Source organism: Talpa europaea, assembly GCF_964194135.1.
Source record: "Talpa europaea genome assembly, chromosome: 12".
In the NCBI taxonomy this organism is placed as follows: domain Eukaryota; kingdom Metazoa; phylum Chordata; class Mammalia; order Eulipotyphla; family Talpidae; genus Talpa; species Talpa europaea.
The window spans coordinates 9,415,821-9,433,375 of record NC_140079.1 but is presented as its reverse complement, the minus strand read 5'-3'; the positions used below and the strand labels follow the sequence as shown (position 1 = coordinate 9,433,375).

Here is a 17,555-nt window from a genome sequence, read left to right as displayed (position 1 = left end):
CAGGCACTGAGCAGGGGACTTGGGGACTCTGCTGATCTGGGATCCTCCCCGCATCTTTGGACATATGGGGACCTGAACCCAAACTCAATCTGACTAGTCCAGAGGTGGGTTCATCTCTCTGGGGTCCTATTCCCCTACCCCTAGACACTGATCAGAACTCCCCTGCAAAACACACATTTGCCCACTGGTTCCTGAAAAGTGAGTGCCCACCACCTCTTCTGCTTGTACATCTGGACTAAGGGTCCCCAAAGACACCTGACTGTACCAGTTTGGCTGCCAGAACTACTTGCTTTGTCGTTTGGGGTTCTCTCAAAAATAAAGGTGCTTCGTATTGTCCAAAGGCCCATGGCCTCTGTTCCATCCCGGGTGGGTCTCAGCTGTATGTACTGAATGGTACAAGCCAGGGTTCGAGGTTTGAAAGAAACGATGCTTCTCTGATCAGCTTGTCATCCTGCCTAGGTTCCACCGTAGCATTCAGTCCCCCTGATAAGCATTGCTTCTTCAGACGTAACTTCCTGCAGTGGAAGCTGTTCACACTTTAGTATAAATGAATTTCTTGGAACTTGTATGGAGTAGTATAAGAAGGAGGAAGAAATCAGACAGGGCAATCCCTCCTATGCCCACATCACTGCAGACTGGCCTTGCTATGGTTTCTCCAGCTGTACTGGTCAGGATGGGGAAGACAGAGGCGGGCAAAGGCCATGGGCTGGTCTCATGGGAGCCCTCTTGTCCTCTGACTACATTCTTGGCTACCACTCAACCTTGCTTGTGGCCACTCAGAGTGTGAAGAAACCACAGCCTGATGTGGTGAGGTCAGGGTGGCCCCTGGCTTCTCTGGGACCCAGCCCAGAGGCGGCTCTGGGACCCCAACTGCTGCCTGCTGCCAGTCCCCTCCCTGCCCCTGCTCAGGAAATTTATTTCTGTATTTCTGCTCCCTGTTGCCCTCAGACCAAACATCCAAGTTCCACACCCCGGTGTTTAAGGGCCTCTGACTTTGAAGGATCCTCTGCACCGACACTGCAGAGGATGCCCAGTGAACTGTGCACCACCCCCTACCCTGGGGCCTTTGCTCAAATTGTGTCTAAAATGCCCTTCCCTCTCCCCTGGTGGCATAGCAGTTGAGCGCTGGGCTGCGAAGCTGCCCGCAGCCTCTGCAGCGCCAGTTGGATCCCTGGCCACCAGCGAGGGTCCCATATGGTGCGCAGACCTCTCCTGCCGCCCGCTGCTCCCCTCAGCAGTGTACTTCGGCCCTTCTGCCTGCTCTGCTCCCCGCTCTGGCTCTGGTGAATCCTCTCACCCTCCCGTGCTTCTGACTGTACCCAGTGCTTGTATAAACAAATAAATAAATATTAATATAAAATAAATAAATAAAAAAATGCCCTTCCCACTCTCCCATCCATATCTCAGGCACATCCATCATTCTCCAGCCCCAGCACTAATGCCACCTCCTTCAGGAAGCCTTCCCTGACTCTACAGTAGCAGGATACATCTTACCTTCTACCATCTACCTTCTGGGCTCCAAGTCCTTTTCACTTGGCTTCCAGCAACCTTGCCTTTTCTTCTCCCACAATGCTAGGTCTCCTGGAGAGCTGGGCCAGGTGAGCATGGCAGAGCCACACAGAGGAAGGACATTTTGGCAGAGGGACTGGTTCAGTCAAAAGCGTGGCATGGAGGAGAAAGAGGGTGGGTTGAGCTAAGTCATGGAATCTGGGAGGAGCAGTAGTTAAGTTTCTGGGTTTGAATCCAAAGCTTGCCTTCAATGGGGTGGGCAAGTGACTTTCCCGCTCTGAACCCATTTTCTTCTCTGTGACATGGGTCTGAAAGCCTTTAGGCAGTTGTACCAATCCTAGTAAACACTTCACCCATGGACGCTAGTGTTCATGCTTTTGTTCACTTCACAAATATTCACTGAACGCCTACTGGGTGCCACGCAGTTCCCTGCCTTGAGAACACAGCACCAGGCAAAACAGATGAAAACCCTGCCCTGCAGAGCCTTATAATTCAGGAGTGACAGACAACAGACAAGAAAAAAATATCTCTGTGTTAGTAGATCATGAGAAAATGAAGAGGACGGAGGTGGAGAGAGGCCATACGAGGCTGGTTGTATATTTATACACAAGAGATAGGGCAAGGAAGGGTTCTTTGAAGAGGTAACATTTGAGCAAAAACCTTGAAAGAGGTGAGGAGTTTAAGAAAGAATGTTCTAGGCAGAGGGCATAGCCAGTGCAAATGTCCTGGGGCAGGACCATGCCGGCCAGGTGACAGGACCAGCAAGGAGGCCCATGTGGCTGGAACAGAGTGAGCTTGGGGAAGAGAGGGAGGAGGTGAGGGCAGGGAAGGATGGGCCAGGTCACGCAGGGTCTTGTGGGCAGCAGAGAGGACTTGGGATTTTATCCCAAGGGAAGTGGGAGCCCTGGAGGGCTGTGGAGAGAAGAGGGTGTTTATGAACATATTTATTGTTTTTGCTGGCCTTCCCCACCACCCCCCAGCTGTGCTGCGCAGCCCCTCAGGGAAGGGAGCAGCATACCCAAGGTTGTCCCCTCCCCCTACCACCTTTGGGAAGTGCTGACTGAGAGGAGAGAGGTTGGGGGAACCCCCCCTTTTGTTCCTCAACTGTTTGGCAAACACAGTGATGACTCCAAGGAGACAGCCCAGGCAGCATGCAGGCCCAAGGTTGAAACTTCCCTCCTCCCAGATCAGCCAGGAACTGGAACTGGTCTATCCCCACCCCCACTGGCGTGCAGCTGCGATCCTTGCTCCAGGGACTGGCGGGGGAAACAGTCTTGTCTTCTGGTCAGTCCTCTGCTTGTCTACACACCCACCCACTGCCAGCCAAATGGGCGCACAGGTTTCATGTCTGGGTCTGGGTTTGGATCCTGTCTCTGCCTCTTCCCGACTGAGCGTCCTCTGCCTCAGGATGCTTCTTCCAGGAAGCCTCCTTGGATTGACTCAAACCCACCGGCTCTGGGTCTCACTCCTAGGGTGCCTCAGCAATGTGGGTGCCCTGGCTGGGTATGCATTTCAGTCCTTTCTTGAGGAAAGTCCCCTCTGGAGAGTGTCGGATCTCTCCCTGCTGGGGACATAGCCCTTTTTTTTTTTTTTTTTGCTGGGACAAAGCTAAGTTAACATGTGTGGGTAACAGGCACTGGGGTAAACATCACATGCGTGACCTCATTCCTTGCTCGCAACCACCCTGTGAGTTGGCCCACTTACCCAAACATTAAGTGCTGACTGTTCTGTTGCAGGGGACACAGCAGGGAGCAAAACAGGCCTGAGTGAGGCAGAGGTGAGGAAGGGAGTTGTGTGGGTGTCTAGGGAAGAGAGCTCCATGGCGAGGAATAGCCTGTGCAAAGTCCCTGAGGCTGATGGCATCTGAAGATTTGGAGGAACAATCTGGGGGGCCCAAGTGACTGGAATGGGGTGTTGGCTTAAGAGAAGGAGGAAGTAAGGGCAGAGAAGTAGGGCCTGTGGGTTACAGTGAGGAGTCTGCAGGGAGAAACTGAGGCACAGGAATGCTAACTAGTCAAGGCGTCCCAGTAAAGTCAGAATTTGGAGTGCGTCCAATTCACAGATGGAAACTAGAAGCCGAGAGGACCTCTGGGCAGTGCCTCGGGGTACAGGATGGCCTGTGAATCACACAGCCTGGTGGGGGTGGCTACCGTGGGCAGAGGTTGCCCATCCTGAGAGCAGGGGAAAGGTGCTGGGCCAGGGCCCGTGCTGGGCCAGGCAGGCGGACACGTGACGGCCTGGGCCCTCCCCCGCTCCCTGGCCGCCTGCCTCTGCTGGCGAGGCTCTAGCCTGCCCCAGACCCTATAAGGCCAGGGAGTAGAGCAGAGCCGCTGGCAGAGGCACCGCCATCTCTGAGGGACCCTCACACAGGCCAGGTGAGGAATGTCAGGGTGAGACCAGGCCTCAGGTGGGTGTCAGGGGGCAGCTCAAGCTGAGAAGGGGTGAGGGCGGGGGCAGGAGCCCAGAGGTCTCTGTTCGCACACCCTTTCTGTTCCCTTCCAGCTGCGCAGCGTGTGGCCATGTCTGCCCAAAAGGAAGGGGGCCGGGGCCCCCCCAAGGCGAAGAGCAAGGTAAAGAGAGGAGTGGGAGGGGGAGATCCCTGCCGGAGCCTGGAGATCCCCCAGAACCTTGGGAAGGTGACCTCCAGTGTCCCGGGGTGTGAAGAGAGCCTCCCCGGGTGGAAGCCACAGCGCCACCAGCTCTCCCCTCCGTTCCCCGGGGGGCACTCGCGCAGAGTTCGGCATCTTCTCCGCCCTGTGACTTTGGGCCAGCCACAGGCCCTCTCAGAGCCTCAGTTTCCCCATATGTGAAATGGGGACTGTGGGAGGAAAAGGTCTTTGGAAACCTGGAAGATGATCTTTTCCTCTGCCCATGAGCGAAGCCTGGCTCTGCTTGCTGGCCGGGGAGGCCCCTGAGGCCCCTGCAGTCCCCCGGGGGGAGGGGGCTCATCCCTCCCTGTCCCTGCTGCACTCTGGCTGCGCTCATGCTGCACCCTCGCCCCCCGTAGCTCAGCAGCTTCTTCGGGTCCCTGCCTGGCTTCAGTTCTGCACGGAACCTAGTGGCCAACGCCTACAGCTCAGCGAAAGAGACCCAGCCTGGCACCACCCCTGAGGCCGCCCAGCCCCAGGCTCAGGGTAAATGAACAACTCTGTGTGTGTGTTGGGGCGGGGCTCCAGAGGTAGACCCCAGTTAAAGGAAATCCCCTAGCAGGGACTCCTGGTCATTTTTAGGGTGCTTCCTGTAGGCCTGCCTCACCTCATTGACACTATCAGGTTGGCATGATCATTTAGTGCCAGATCGGGAAGCTGAGGCATGGATATTTGGGGGAGTGGCCCAAGATTGCTCAGCAGCAAGAGTGGGGGTGTGAACATAGCCTATCTTCCTGTAACACCCCCCACCACCTTGTCTGATACCCCGTGATGGGGAGAGCAGTGAGCCCAGAGGATTGTCAGGGACTCTGCTTGTCTCAGCTTCTCGGGGACTGAGGTTTACAACCCTGGTACCCACAGAGGGGCAGCAGCCTCCCTGGTTTCTTCTAGCCTGAGGGGCTCCCCACCTCCAGTTGCAAAGCTGGGGTACTAGCCCTGGGTCACCCAGAGAGGCAGGCCAGAGAGCCCAGGGTGGGGACCACTGCCTGGGCAGTGCCTCGCTCTGGGCCCAGAGCCCCAGGCAGCTGATTTCTGCTGCACATACCTGCCTGGACAGGCAGGTGCCAGAGTGGTGGGGTGGGGCAGGCAGGGCAGTGTGGGGGCTGCCCCCACCTCCCCAGACTGCTTGGGCCCCAAACTCAGGTAGTGGGGGTGGCCTGTCGAGAACTCCCTTCAGCCCTAGAACCCCCTCAGACTCTGAATCCTCTCCCTGCACCCTTCCCCAAGTGGACATCCAGCACTCAGGACCCAAGCAGAGAACACCCCAGAGACAGCCCCCTCACGCCCCCACCCCCAGCCTGGGTTCCAGGGAACCAAAGCCCCTGGGAGGTCCAGGGAGCCCCCAGGGCTCTGGCTAACCCTGGCTCAGGGCTGTGCATGTCACCTCCCGCTGTCCCTGGCAGGGTGGCTGGGACATTCCTGACCTTTCGAGCTGTGCCCAGCAATTGCACAACGGGCGCCAGGGCAGCTCATGCCAGCCTGAGTCCCTTGTCCTCTCTGGGGTGCCTGACTGCTTCCTGTCCCTACAGCAGCCACTGGCGGGGAGCAGACAGCCAGTGAGGCGGAGAAGCTGCTGCCGCCTTCAGACAAGGTGAGAGGGGCTGGCAGAGTCTGGGTGATGGCTTTGGTTCTGGGGTGGGCGAGAGGCTTCCCAGGATGGTGCAATGCCAGCTGCCTGAGGGGGTGGCACAGGTCATGGAGAGGGTGGATGCCCTTTGAATGGCTGCTATGGGATTCCAGGAGGGCCCTCTGAGCCTCTGTTTTTACATCTGTGAAATGGGTACAGTAAGGCTCCCAATAGTCCTCAAGAGCCCTAGCTCTGTGCCCAGTCTAGCCACCAAAACGACAGTAATTCACAGGCTCTGGGCTAAGTTCTTTATTAGTGCTGATTGCCAGGTAATCCTCCCAGCTGCCTGTGAGGAAGGGAACCATAGAACCCCACCGATAGCTAGAGCACCGAGAAGCAGAGCCTGCAGAAGGTCACACAGCATGGCGTCTGAACCTCGGGCAGTCAGACAGTGAACCATCACCAGAGCTATATCCACCCTCAGTCCCAGATCACCAAATTATCATGTCCCAAAGACCAGGCCAAGTGAAGGGGCTGAGGTAAGACAGTTCAGTGTCCTGATACTTTCTCTGCGCCTCTTCACGGGCGTTAATTGAGCACCTACTACTTGCACAGTGCTTCAGGCACCTGGATCCATTTTCTCCACAACCCTTGAAGGAGGTGCTGCCTTAACCACTGTTTTGGGATGAGGTTCAGAGAGGGATGTGGCTTGCCTGAGGTCACACAGCAAATGTGGGAAAGACCTGGGACTCAGGCCCCGACTCTGCAGGCACAGAGCCCGAGACACCTCCTGGAGATGAAGCCGGACAGGAGGCAGCCAGCGAAATGTCGGTGCTTCTCCACTTCAGTAAAGTGGCCACATGAGTCCGATCATTCTTGGTTATGGGGTCCATCCTTGGGCACTGTGAGGTGTTGAGAGGACCCCTGACCTCAGGGGGTCAGTAGCCCCATACCCTCAACTCATGACAACCACAAACGTACCTAACCTCTGACGAGTGTCCCCTGGGAGGCAGCATCACCCTGGTGCCACGCTGAGTTAAAAATGGCGCACTCCCTGGGGGACCCTGAGCAGGGACCACTCTGAGCCATCACAGCCCTTTGGGAGTATAGTGGAACTAGATGAAACTGCCCTTTGATAGGTAAAACATTCTTGAAGTCTTCAATAATTTCTGAGGGTTCTAGCCTCCTACCTGTGCCAGTGCTTTCCTGCTGATTCCTAAATGTGATTCTCTTCTCTTACTTGAATGTCATCATTTCAATAAGCCATTCGTTTCCCACGCTGTGACTGGGGACACCAAGCTCAAAGCCGGCCACCACTAGAGAGTAGGCCAGATGAACAAAAAACACGTCATTGAATGACCGTGCTGATGTCCAAGGTGGAGGGAACTGCGCAGGGGGCCAGGTATTAGGGACCTGGTGTCACCGACGGGGCTCTATTGAATCCAGAGGTGGGAATGAGGTGAAGGGAATCCTGTGGCACTGTGTCCGCTTGTTAGGGGTGTCCTAGAAAGTCCGGGGGACCAACCCAAGGCTAGAGAAAAGTGACAGGGGATGATGTCTGGGGGAGGGGGGACCTCCGGATGAAGGTCCATCTCCCCAAGGCACACGAGGGCGCCCCCAGCTGTCCCCTGACCACAGACGTCCTTTCTCATCAGATGACTTCTGGAACAAAGGACCTGGTGTGCTCCAAGGAGACCAAAACCAAGACCACCGTCTCCTCTGGGGTGGCCAGTGTGATGGATGCAGCTAAAGGCGTGGTTCAAGGTGGGCTGGACATGACCCAGTCCGTATTGGCTGGCACCAAGGAGACTGTGACCAGCGGGGTCACGGGTGCCGTAGGCATGGCCACAGGAGCTGTTCAGACCGGTGTGGACACCACCAAGACCATCCTGACTGGCACCAAGGACACCGTGTGCAGTGGGGTGACTGGTGCTGTCAATGCAGCCAAAGGAGCCGTCCAGGGGGGCCTGGACACCACCAAGACTGTAGTCACGGGCACCAAGGATGCTGTGTCCACTGGGCTCACTGGGGCAGTGAACTTGGCCAAGGGCACTGTCCAGACAGGTGTGGACACCTCCAAGACCGTCCTGACAGGCACCAAGGACACTGTGTGCAGTGGGGTGACCGGGGCCATGAATGTGGCCAAAGGGACCATCCAGGGGGGCCTGGAAACCACCAAGAGTGTAGTCATGGGCACCAAGGATACAGTGTCCACTGGGCTCTCAGGGGCAGTGAACATAGCCAAGGGCACTGTCCAGACTGGCATGGACACCACCAAGACGGTCCTGACTGGCACCAAGGACACTGTGTGCAGTGGGGTGACCAGTGCCATGAATGTGGCCAAAGGGGCAGTCCAGGGAGGACTGGACACCACCAAGAATGTAGTCACAGGCACCAAGGATGCCGTGTCCACTGGGTTCTCTGGGGCAGTGAACATGGCCAAGGGCACCGTCCAGACTGGCATGGACACCACCAAGACTGTCCTTACTGGCACCAAGGACACTGTGTGCAGTGGGGTGACTGGTGCCATGAATGTGGCCAAAGGGGCCGTCCAAGGAGGACTGGATACCACCAAGAGTGTCGTCACAGGCACCAAGGATGCCGTGTCCACTGGGCTCTCTGGGGCAGTAAACTTGGCCAAGGGCACCGTCCAGACTGGCATGGACACCACCAAGACTGTCCTCACTGGCACCAAAGACACCGTGTGCAGCGGGGTGACAGGAGCAATGAATGTGGCCAAAGGAGCCGTCCAGGGGGGCCTGGACACCTCAAAGACTGTCCTGATGGGCACGAAGGACACAGTGTCTACAGGACTCTCGGGGGCAATGAACATGGCCAAGGGCACTGTCCAGACTGGCATGGACACCACCAAGACTGTCCTGACTGGCACCAAGGACACTGTGTGCAGTGGGGTGACTGGTGCCATGAATGTGGCCAAAGGGGCCGTCCAGGGAGGACTGGACACCACCAAGAATGTAGTCACAGGCACCAAGGATGCCGTGTCCACTGGGCTCTCTGGGGCAGTGAATGTGGCCAAAGGCGCCGTGCAAACTGGGCTGAACATGACCCAAAATATCGCCACAGGCACCAAGGACACCGTGTGCAGTGGGGTGACCGGAGCCGTGAATGTCGCCAAAGGAGCCGTCCAGGGAGGACTGGACACCTCAAAGACAGTCCTGACGGGCACCAAAGATGCCGTGTCCACTGGGCTCACTGGGGCAATTGGTATGGCTAAGGGGGCCGTCCAAGGGGGTCTTGACACGTCCAAGGTCATCCTGACGGGCACCAAAGACACAGTGTCCACTGGACTCACCGGTGCCATGAACGTGGCCAAAGGGGCCGTGCAAACTGGCCTGAACACGACCCAAAATATCGCCACAGGCACCAAGGACACCGTGTGCAGTGGGGTGACCAGTGCCATGAACGTGGCCAAAGGAGCCGTCCAGGGGGGCCTGGACACCTCAAAGACAGTCCTGACAGGCACCAAAGATGCCGTGTCCACTGGGCTCTCTGGGGCAGTGAACTTGGCCAAGGGCACCGTCCAGACTGGGGTGGACACCACCAAGACCGTCCTGACAGGCACCAAGGACACCGTGTGCAGTGGGGTGACCGGTGCTGTCAATGTGGCCAAAGGGGCCGTGCAAACTGGACTGAGTATGACCCAAAATATCGCCACAGGCACCAAGGACACCGTGTGCAGTGGGATGACAGGCACCATGAATGTAGCCAAAGGGGCCATTCAGGGGGGTCTGGACACCACTAAGACTGTCCTGACAGGCACCAAGGATGTTGTGTCCACTGGACTCACTGGGGCCCTTGGTGTGGCTAAGGGCACCATACAAACTGGCATGGACACCACCAAGACCATTGCCACAGGCACCAAGAACACCGTGTGCAGTGGGGTGACCGGCGCCATGAATGTCGCCAAAGGAGCCGTCCAGGGGGGCCTGGACACCTCAAAGACAGTCCTGACGGGCACCAAAGATGCCGTGTCCACTGGGCTCACCGGGGCAATTGGTATGGCTAAGGGGGCCGTCCAAGGGGGTCTTGACACATCCAAGGTCATCCTGACGGGCACCAAAGACACAGTGTCCACTGGACTCACCGGTGCCATGAACGTGGCCAAAGGGGCCGTGCAAACTGGCCTGAACACAACCCAAAATATCGCCACAGGCACCAAGGACACCGTGTGCAGCGGGGTGACAGGAGCAATGAATGTGGCCAAAGGAGCCGTCCAGGGGGGCCTGGACACCTCTAAGACTGTCCTGATGGGCACGAAGGACACAGTGTCTACAGGACTCTCGGGGGCAATGAACATGGCCAAGGGCACTGTCCAGACTGGCATGGACACCACCAAGACTGTCCTGACTGGCACCAAGGACACTGTGTGCAGTGGGGTGACTGGTGCCATGAATGTGGCCAAAGGGGCCGTCCAGGGAGGACTGGACACCACCAAGAATGTAGTCACAGGCACCAAGGATGCCATGTCCACTGGGCTCACTGGGGCAATTGGTATGGCTAAGGGGGCCGTCCAAGGGGGTCTTGACACGTCCAAGGTCATCCTGACGGGCACCAAAGACACAGTGTCCACTGGACTCACCGGTGCCATGAACGTGGCCAAAGGGGCCGTGCAAACTGGCCTGAACACGACCCAAAATATCGCCACAGGCACCAAGGACACCGTGTGCAGTGGGGTGACCAGTGCCATGAACGTGGCCAAAGGAGCCGTCCAGGGGGGCCTGGACACCTCAAAGACAGTCCTGACAGGCACCAAAGATGCCGTGTCCACTGGGCTCTCTGGGGCAGTGAACTTGGCCAAGGGCACCGTCCAGACTGGGGTGGACACCACCAAGACCGTCCTGACGGGCACCAAGGACACCGTGTGCAGTGGGGTGACCGGTGCTGTCAATGTGGCCAAAGGGGCCGTGCAAACCGGACTGAACACAACCCAAAATATCGCTACAGGCACAAGGGACACCATGTGCAGTGGGGTGATGGGCACAATGAATGTGGCCAAAGGGGCCATTCAGGGGGGCCTGGACACCTCGAAGGCTGTTGTTACAGGCACTAAAGATGTCATGTCCACTGGGATCACTGGGGCAATGAACATGGCCAAGGGGACTGTCCAGACCGGCATGGACACCACCAAGACCATCCTGACCAACACCAAAGATGCAGTGTCCACTGGGCTCTCCAGTGCTGTGAATGTGACCAAGGGGGCCATGCAAACTGGGCTGAACACCACCCAAAACATCGTGACAGGCACAAAGAACACCGTGTGTAGTGGGGTGATGGGCACCATGGATGTGGCCAAAGGGGCTGTTGAGGGGACCCTGGATACCACCAAGACCGTCCTGACTGGCACAAAAGATGCTATGGTCACTGGGCTCACCGGGGTGGGGAATATGGCCAAAGGGGCTGCCCAAAGTGGTCTGGGCACCATCCAGAATTGGCTGCCAACTTCCCAGGACACAGTAGTGGGCGTCCATACTAGCTACAGGGCCCCAAGCCAAGGAGGGGCGCAGACTGGCCTGCTTCCTTGGGATGCTCCTTCCTCTGGAGTCTCTGGTTTCTCAGACATACCATGTGCAAGCCTGGACCTTGCTGGGGAAGCCATGGAGGGCAATCAGGGCCTTGTGCCTTCTGTGGGGACATCGCCCCAAGGAGCCTCGCTGGGCGGAGATGCGGTGGAGCACACAGCCACCACGCGCTGCCCCACGGAAACTGTGGACGCAGTGGCCCTCCGGGGCGAGTTGGAGGAAGTGGGGGAAATCTTCCAGCCCATGACTGTCCAGGAGCAAGGTGAGACCAGACGGGCAGACAGGGTCTCGGTGTGGGCCTGAGCTCTATAAAACCCAAGCCCTGGTTACCCAGAGTGGGTGCGGGGAGCGGTTTATTCCTGGATCGAGTGATTCTGTCTTCCTTTCCAGCCCGGCTGGCTGCCTCCGAGCCTGCGCCCAGGGTGTTCTCAGCCGACCAGGGCAGCTACTTCGTGAGACTAGGTGACTTGGCGCCGAGCTTCCGTCAGCGGGCTTTTGAGCACACCCTGAGTCACCTGCAGCACGGACAGTTCCAGGCCAGGGCCACACTGGCCCAGCTCGAAGACTCCTTCCAGCTGGTAAGAGGCTTCTCTTCCCCAGGCACCCTGGGGGAACAGTGATGAGACAAATACAGTCAGGTGTCACCGAGTGACCGTTCAGCCGACACAGTGCACCTGTGACCGCGGTCTCCACAGGCGGTCCCATCTCGCCCGGGGGTGGGGTGGGCTCTACCATCAAGGAAAGTGAGGCTACACGCTACTCACGGTGATGACAAAATCACCCAAAGGTGCATTTCCCAGAACAGTCCCTGTCGTCAGGCGACTTAGATTTAACCTAAAAGATCACGTGGACTTTTTAAAATACAGTTGTAGCCCCTGCGTGAGTTGGGCTATATTGGCACGACAAGGCAACAGCAGGTCTTCAGATAACACCACTTTTTCAATGTCATTTAGTGATAACATTGAGGAGAAACAAAAATCCCAGGGACGCTTGACAAGCTGTGGCCACAATGTTATTCGAGGACCTGCTTTCATGATACTTTGTCTCACAGAAAGTCGCAGTGCCCGGGAACCTGTGGCTGACACGGTAGCGGCCTCGCTGGACCACGCAGGCGCGAGCGGCTGACCCAGCTAGGCCGTGCCGCCACTCGCTACACCCTTCACACAAAAACGTAACCTCCCCAGGTGCATTTCTCCAAATGTGTGCCTGTCATTAAGCGACACGACTGTGCTCAGTGAGCCCCTGGCAGACAGTGCCAGTCTGCTCCTGGGCCAGTCACGGAACCCCCACCCCAGCCTTCTCCATCACATACAACCCACGCTCATTGCTGTGAACTCATGAGAAGTGGCATTCCCTGTGCAGGGCTGCCTCAGCAGGGAGTTGGCAGCACCCCTGGTGTGGCTAGTGTGGCTGGTGACAGACCCTCAGTTCTGAGGACCCCCAAGTTTTCCGAGTTAGGAGTCTTAGATGTTGGTGTACAGAAGCCCTTGGTAAAGGACAAGGAGGTGCTGCCTGAACCCGGGTCCTGGGGAGCACCCGGCACATGTTTCCAAGCAGCGCCCCAGGGGTCTGTGATCAACAGCAGTTTGAGGACCACTGCTCCAACCCAGAGGACACTGGGCACTGTCTGAATGACAAGTGTGTGGTTGTCACAACTGTCATCAAGTGGGTGAGGGCCAGGGATGTTCTACTGGGTTCTCAGGATGGCCCCCACAGAGAATGACCCAGTCTCTGGTGTCCACAGTGCCAGGGAGAAACCCTGGGGTAACTATTTGGGGAAAGTGAGTAGATCCCTAGCTCACCCTAGCCACCAGAATGGATCCATTAGGTTAAGGGGCCACCCTGGTTTATTCATTTGGGAGTCACCCCCTCATCCCCCAACTTAGTGTCTATTTAAGTGTCTGCAGTGTCCCAAGGCCTCAGGAGGTCAGATGATGATAGAACAGTCTCCTGGGGTCAGTGAGATACCCTAACCCAGAAGGGCTCACCCAAGGGTGACCCTGCCCCCAGGCAACACTGGGCAATGTCTGGGGTGTGCTGGCATTGAGAGGGTGGGGGCCAGGAATGCCGCTCAACACCCCACAGTGCCCAGGACCGTGAGTCAAGGAGCGGCCTAACCCAGCATACTTTTTCCTAGCGGAGATCGCCCTGGCTGTGGGGAGCACGGGTCAGTGGGTCAAATGTCAAATCAGGTGTACAAATCCTGGCAAGTGACAGGACCTCTGGATGCACACTGGCAGCAGTGACAGGCTCTTGGATTCTGGATGTGTCCCCAAAGCAGAGCTGTCCGCATCTGTAGCTAGTTACATGTGGGAGGTGAGAGAGAAAACCCCAAGAGGTCTCAGTGGTTTTTTAACCTGAGGAAAGCAGGGGCACTAGGGGATGCTGGGCAGGTTAGGCGGTGAACAAGAGCTTGGCTTTGCACAGGGCAGTTGGACATTACTGGTAGGGCCCCCAGATGGAGTCCATAGTGGGGTGAGAGCTGCTACTGCACTCGGAGTCAACATTTGGTCCACGTGCTGCCCTCTACAAGCTATCAGGAAGACAACCAAGAGTGGATTATGGGGGTGAAGGGGAATGGGGCTCCTACATGCCAGGGACCCAACAATCAAGGAAAAAAAGATCCTGACAGAGATCCCACCTAAGGGGGAAAATAAACAACAAGGAAACCCCATGAGAACTCACCAGTGACATGACTGAGCAGTAGATGTGACAGGGAGGGACTGGAGGCCAAAGACTGGTGGGTACAGAAGACCTGGCCTGCAGGGCAACCAGGAGCTGAGGCTGCATGGGCATCCTGTGAAGGGCCAGCAGAAGGCTGCTCTGGGCTAAGCAGCAGAACATGCAAAGGCCCTGAGGCAGCAACATGTTGAGTAGACTGGGGACAACGAATCCAGAACAGTGCGCGTGATGGGGCGTCTCTTGAGTGATGGATCTGGGTGTCAGTGGAGACAAGGTTGGAGACCACACAGGTCACGGGAAGAATTTTATCCAGAGGGCACTGGAGAGCCATGGGAGGGTTTTGAGCTGAGGAGTGACTTGATCCCACAGACATTTGTTATTTGATCACCCTGACGATCTCATGGGAATTTAGGTTATTGCCTCTGTAGATGAGGTGACATGCCCACTGTGGTGCAGCTAGCTCTAAACTTGTCCCCTGTCCATCAAGCCCACTATAGAGAGGTCTGGACACAGGCTCCAGGGCCAGGCCTGGGCAAACCTGCTTCAGCCCCCCTCGCACTGCCTTGGGGAGGTCCCTGCCAAGAAGTCCTAAGTTTTTGGGAAAATTACTCTGCTGAGCTCTCTCTTTCCAGATTGAACAGGTCAAGCAGGCTCCCGAAGAGCAGACATGGTCAGACCAGGGCTCCAGCTGCCAAGTGGAGGAAGCTGGTCCCCAAGAGGTACCTGCAAGAGGGTCAGGGTTCCCCCTCTCCTCCCCTACGACCCCTGCTCACCTCACTCCTTCTTCCTGCAGGTGCCAGGTGCCGGGGCTCTGTCCAGGGCCTGCAGCCTCATCCAGCAGCTCCATGTGGCCTACAGCACCCTGGCCGCCAGCCTCCAGGGCCTCCCAGAAGAGCTCCAGCAGCAGGTGGGGCAGGCTCGGCACAGCCTCTGCAAGCTCTACGGCATCGTGTCCTCCGCTGGCTCTGTCGCCGAGCTGCCGGCTCAGAGTCTGGCCCAATGCCGCAAGAGCATGGGCCAGGCGTGGCAGGGGCTGGAGGAGGTGCTGAACAGCCTGCAGCACAGCCCGCCACTCAGCTGGCTGGTGGGGCCCTTTACTCTCTACCCTGGTGAGCAGCAGCTGTAGGGCTCCCCCCTCGGAAACTCCTCCCCAGCCCCAAACCAGCTCTGATTCCCCAAAGCTCTGGACCCTACATGGGGGCTTGGAGGACCTTCTGAGTGAAGTCACTCTGTGCACACACCACACTCGGCTCCAGGCCTGCCTGCACCTGCCCCCTGTGCACAGCAACCCCTCTCCTGAGCCCCTCTCCTGAGGGCCTTCTCTTAAGAGACCCAGAGCAAGCGCCTCAATTAGGAAAGGTAGAAATGTGTGCTTCAGCCCAGAAGGTTCTCCAGTCAGTGCTGACACTAAAGGACCCTTTCATCTTTAGGGGACTCTTCTAGCCCCCAATCTGGGTCCTTTGCTAGCAGGCAACAGGTGGTCCTACTCCTCCACCTTGGGCTCCAGGGCACGGCCCTGGCTCTGACAGAGTATTCCTGGCCCACAGCAACCATGGAGTCTTAGTGCCACAGCCTTGTGCAGAAGGCCCTACAGGCACACCTGGCTTTATTGCACTTTGCGGATATTGTTATTACAAATTGAAGGTTTGTGTCAACCTGCATCTAACAAAGTCTACCAGCGCCATTTCTCTCGGCATGTGCTCCCTTCCCATCTCTGAGTCACACGTAATTAAGGTGTGTGCACTGTTATTTATAGAAATAAGCTATTACACGCTTAGTAGACTACAGTTTAGTATAACTAACTTTTACAAGTACTAGGAAACCCAAGTATTCATATCACTCACATTATGGCGATGATAACTGCATGTGGTGGTCAGGAACCCACGCTCTCGAGGTGTGCCTGCGCGACGCCAAGATTTTTGAGGTAAAGTCACCAGCAGCACTGTGCAGTGGCTGTGGCTGTTGACAACCTGGGCTTTGGCTGGCCTGGCACATGAGGACTGAAGATGGGCAGGGGGCAGGTTTACCCCACAAGCCCCTTCCTGTCTCTGTCTGCTCCACCCTGTCCTTCACCTGGCGAGATCAGCTAAGATGCTTCCAGACCTGACATCCCATGGCCCCTTGGGCGCTTGGGCTACCCATGAAATAGGCCCTAGGTGGGTGTGACCACCACGGCTCCTGGGTCGTGGTTAGTGCTCGAGGCTGGAGATGGGGGCTGGGTTGTAGCCAGCAACTCTGTGGGGCACCTTCCTGCCTGTGTGCTTTCCCTGGCTCCTCAGGGCGGTCTTGCCAGGCAGGCAGCGCATGGGGAAGCTAGGCCAGAAGTCCGGGCCCCCTCCTGCTGCCTCAGGCCCCCAGAAATGTGAAGACTCAGAATGCTCACACACACCCTCGCCAGGCCTCCCCATCCTTGAATGGGGACTAGCTGCCCATCAGAATGCCAGCAGCAGAGCCACGGCAAGTTCCCACTTCCCAGAGACGAGTCACACCATTTCCCATCAGGGGGACTTGAAGTGCCCCACCAGGCTCCAGCATTCGAGCTCTAGGATGAAGGCCAGCTCTCCCCCAGAGACACCACAGGTACCAACAGTCATGAGGGACTCTGCACTGGGAGAGCTGGGCTGCTGGTGACATGGGGGCCACGTCAGGCAACCCCCCAGGCCTCGCTTTCCTCATCTCCCATTATGTAGAGTCACCAGGGGTGACAGCCATTCCCAGCAACCAGGCACCGTGATTTGACCTCAAAGACAGCTGCACCAAATGGGGGTGCCTGGGCTCAGAAGTCTCAGAAGTCCCTCTGTCTCAGTGGGGATGGAGGAATCTGGCCAGGGAAGGCAGGGGAGTAAGGGCCATTGTTGTAACAAGCAAGGTGTCTGACTCACATGTCCCCTTCTAAAGCCACATGCCAGCCCCGTGAGGCCTGGGGTCGAACCCCATGCAGGAGAGAGAGAGGCCCAGAGTGGGAGTGCCACTTGCCCCGGGCCACACAGCTAGGCCTGTCCCCATTGCTCGCAATCACAGCTCCAACACTGGGGACAATGGACAGCCTGCAGCACCCCGGCTGGGTCAGGCTAGGGCTACTAAGGACCATGTGTCTTGCCTAGGAGTCCAGATGGCAACAGGAAAGTCATGTCAGTGGAGCAAGGCAGAGGCTTCTGGGAAAGGCATGGTCTCCACTGTCCCAGCCCTGCCTCAGTGACCACTGGAGCCTCAGCCACCCCTGCCCTCCGGACCTCTGGTCTTCCTGCCTGGGCGCTGGGCCACCAAACATAGGAAGAGTCAAACCACAGCCTCTGTGTGAGCTGCAATGTTCAGAGGTTTTTATTTCTCTTCACTTTTGGAAAAGTCTTACTCCCCACCCCACCCTCCTGCACTGCAGGCCTAGGGCTGGGCCAGCTGGGCTGGGAGCACCGTTAAGAATTAAGTTCACATTTACTATTAATGGTGACCCTACGATTTAAAACCCTTTGTCCCAGAAAGAGCCCCTGACAGTTGCAACAGTTCCCAGCTCCGGCCTGGCTGCACCACTAATGCTAGAAAACCAAGCCAATAAAAGTGATTTTTTTTTTCATAAAAAAAACCCTTTATAGTCATTTCATGTGGGTTGGA

General features: G+C 57.1%; 1 protein-coding gene across 1 annotated transcript; it reads left to right on the top strand.

Moving 5' to 3' along the window:
* Positions 1-1,667: 1,667 nt before the first annotated feature.
* PLIN4 (perilipin 4) lies at positions 1,668-15,072 on the top strand (the record flags this gene model as incomplete). The annotated part of the gene is made up of 8 exons (XM_084248638.1): positions 1,668-1,683; positions 4,012-4,079; positions 4,517-4,643; positions 5,687-5,748; positions 7,380-10,611; positions 10,789-11,526; positions 11,655-11,842; positions 14,740-15,072. 8 exons carry the CDS (start codon positions 1,668-1,670, stop codon positions 15,070-15,072), a joined length of 4,764 nt encoding a protein of 1,587 aa, XP_084104764.1.
* Between the last annotated feature and the right edge of the window lie 2,483 nt (positions 15,073-17,555).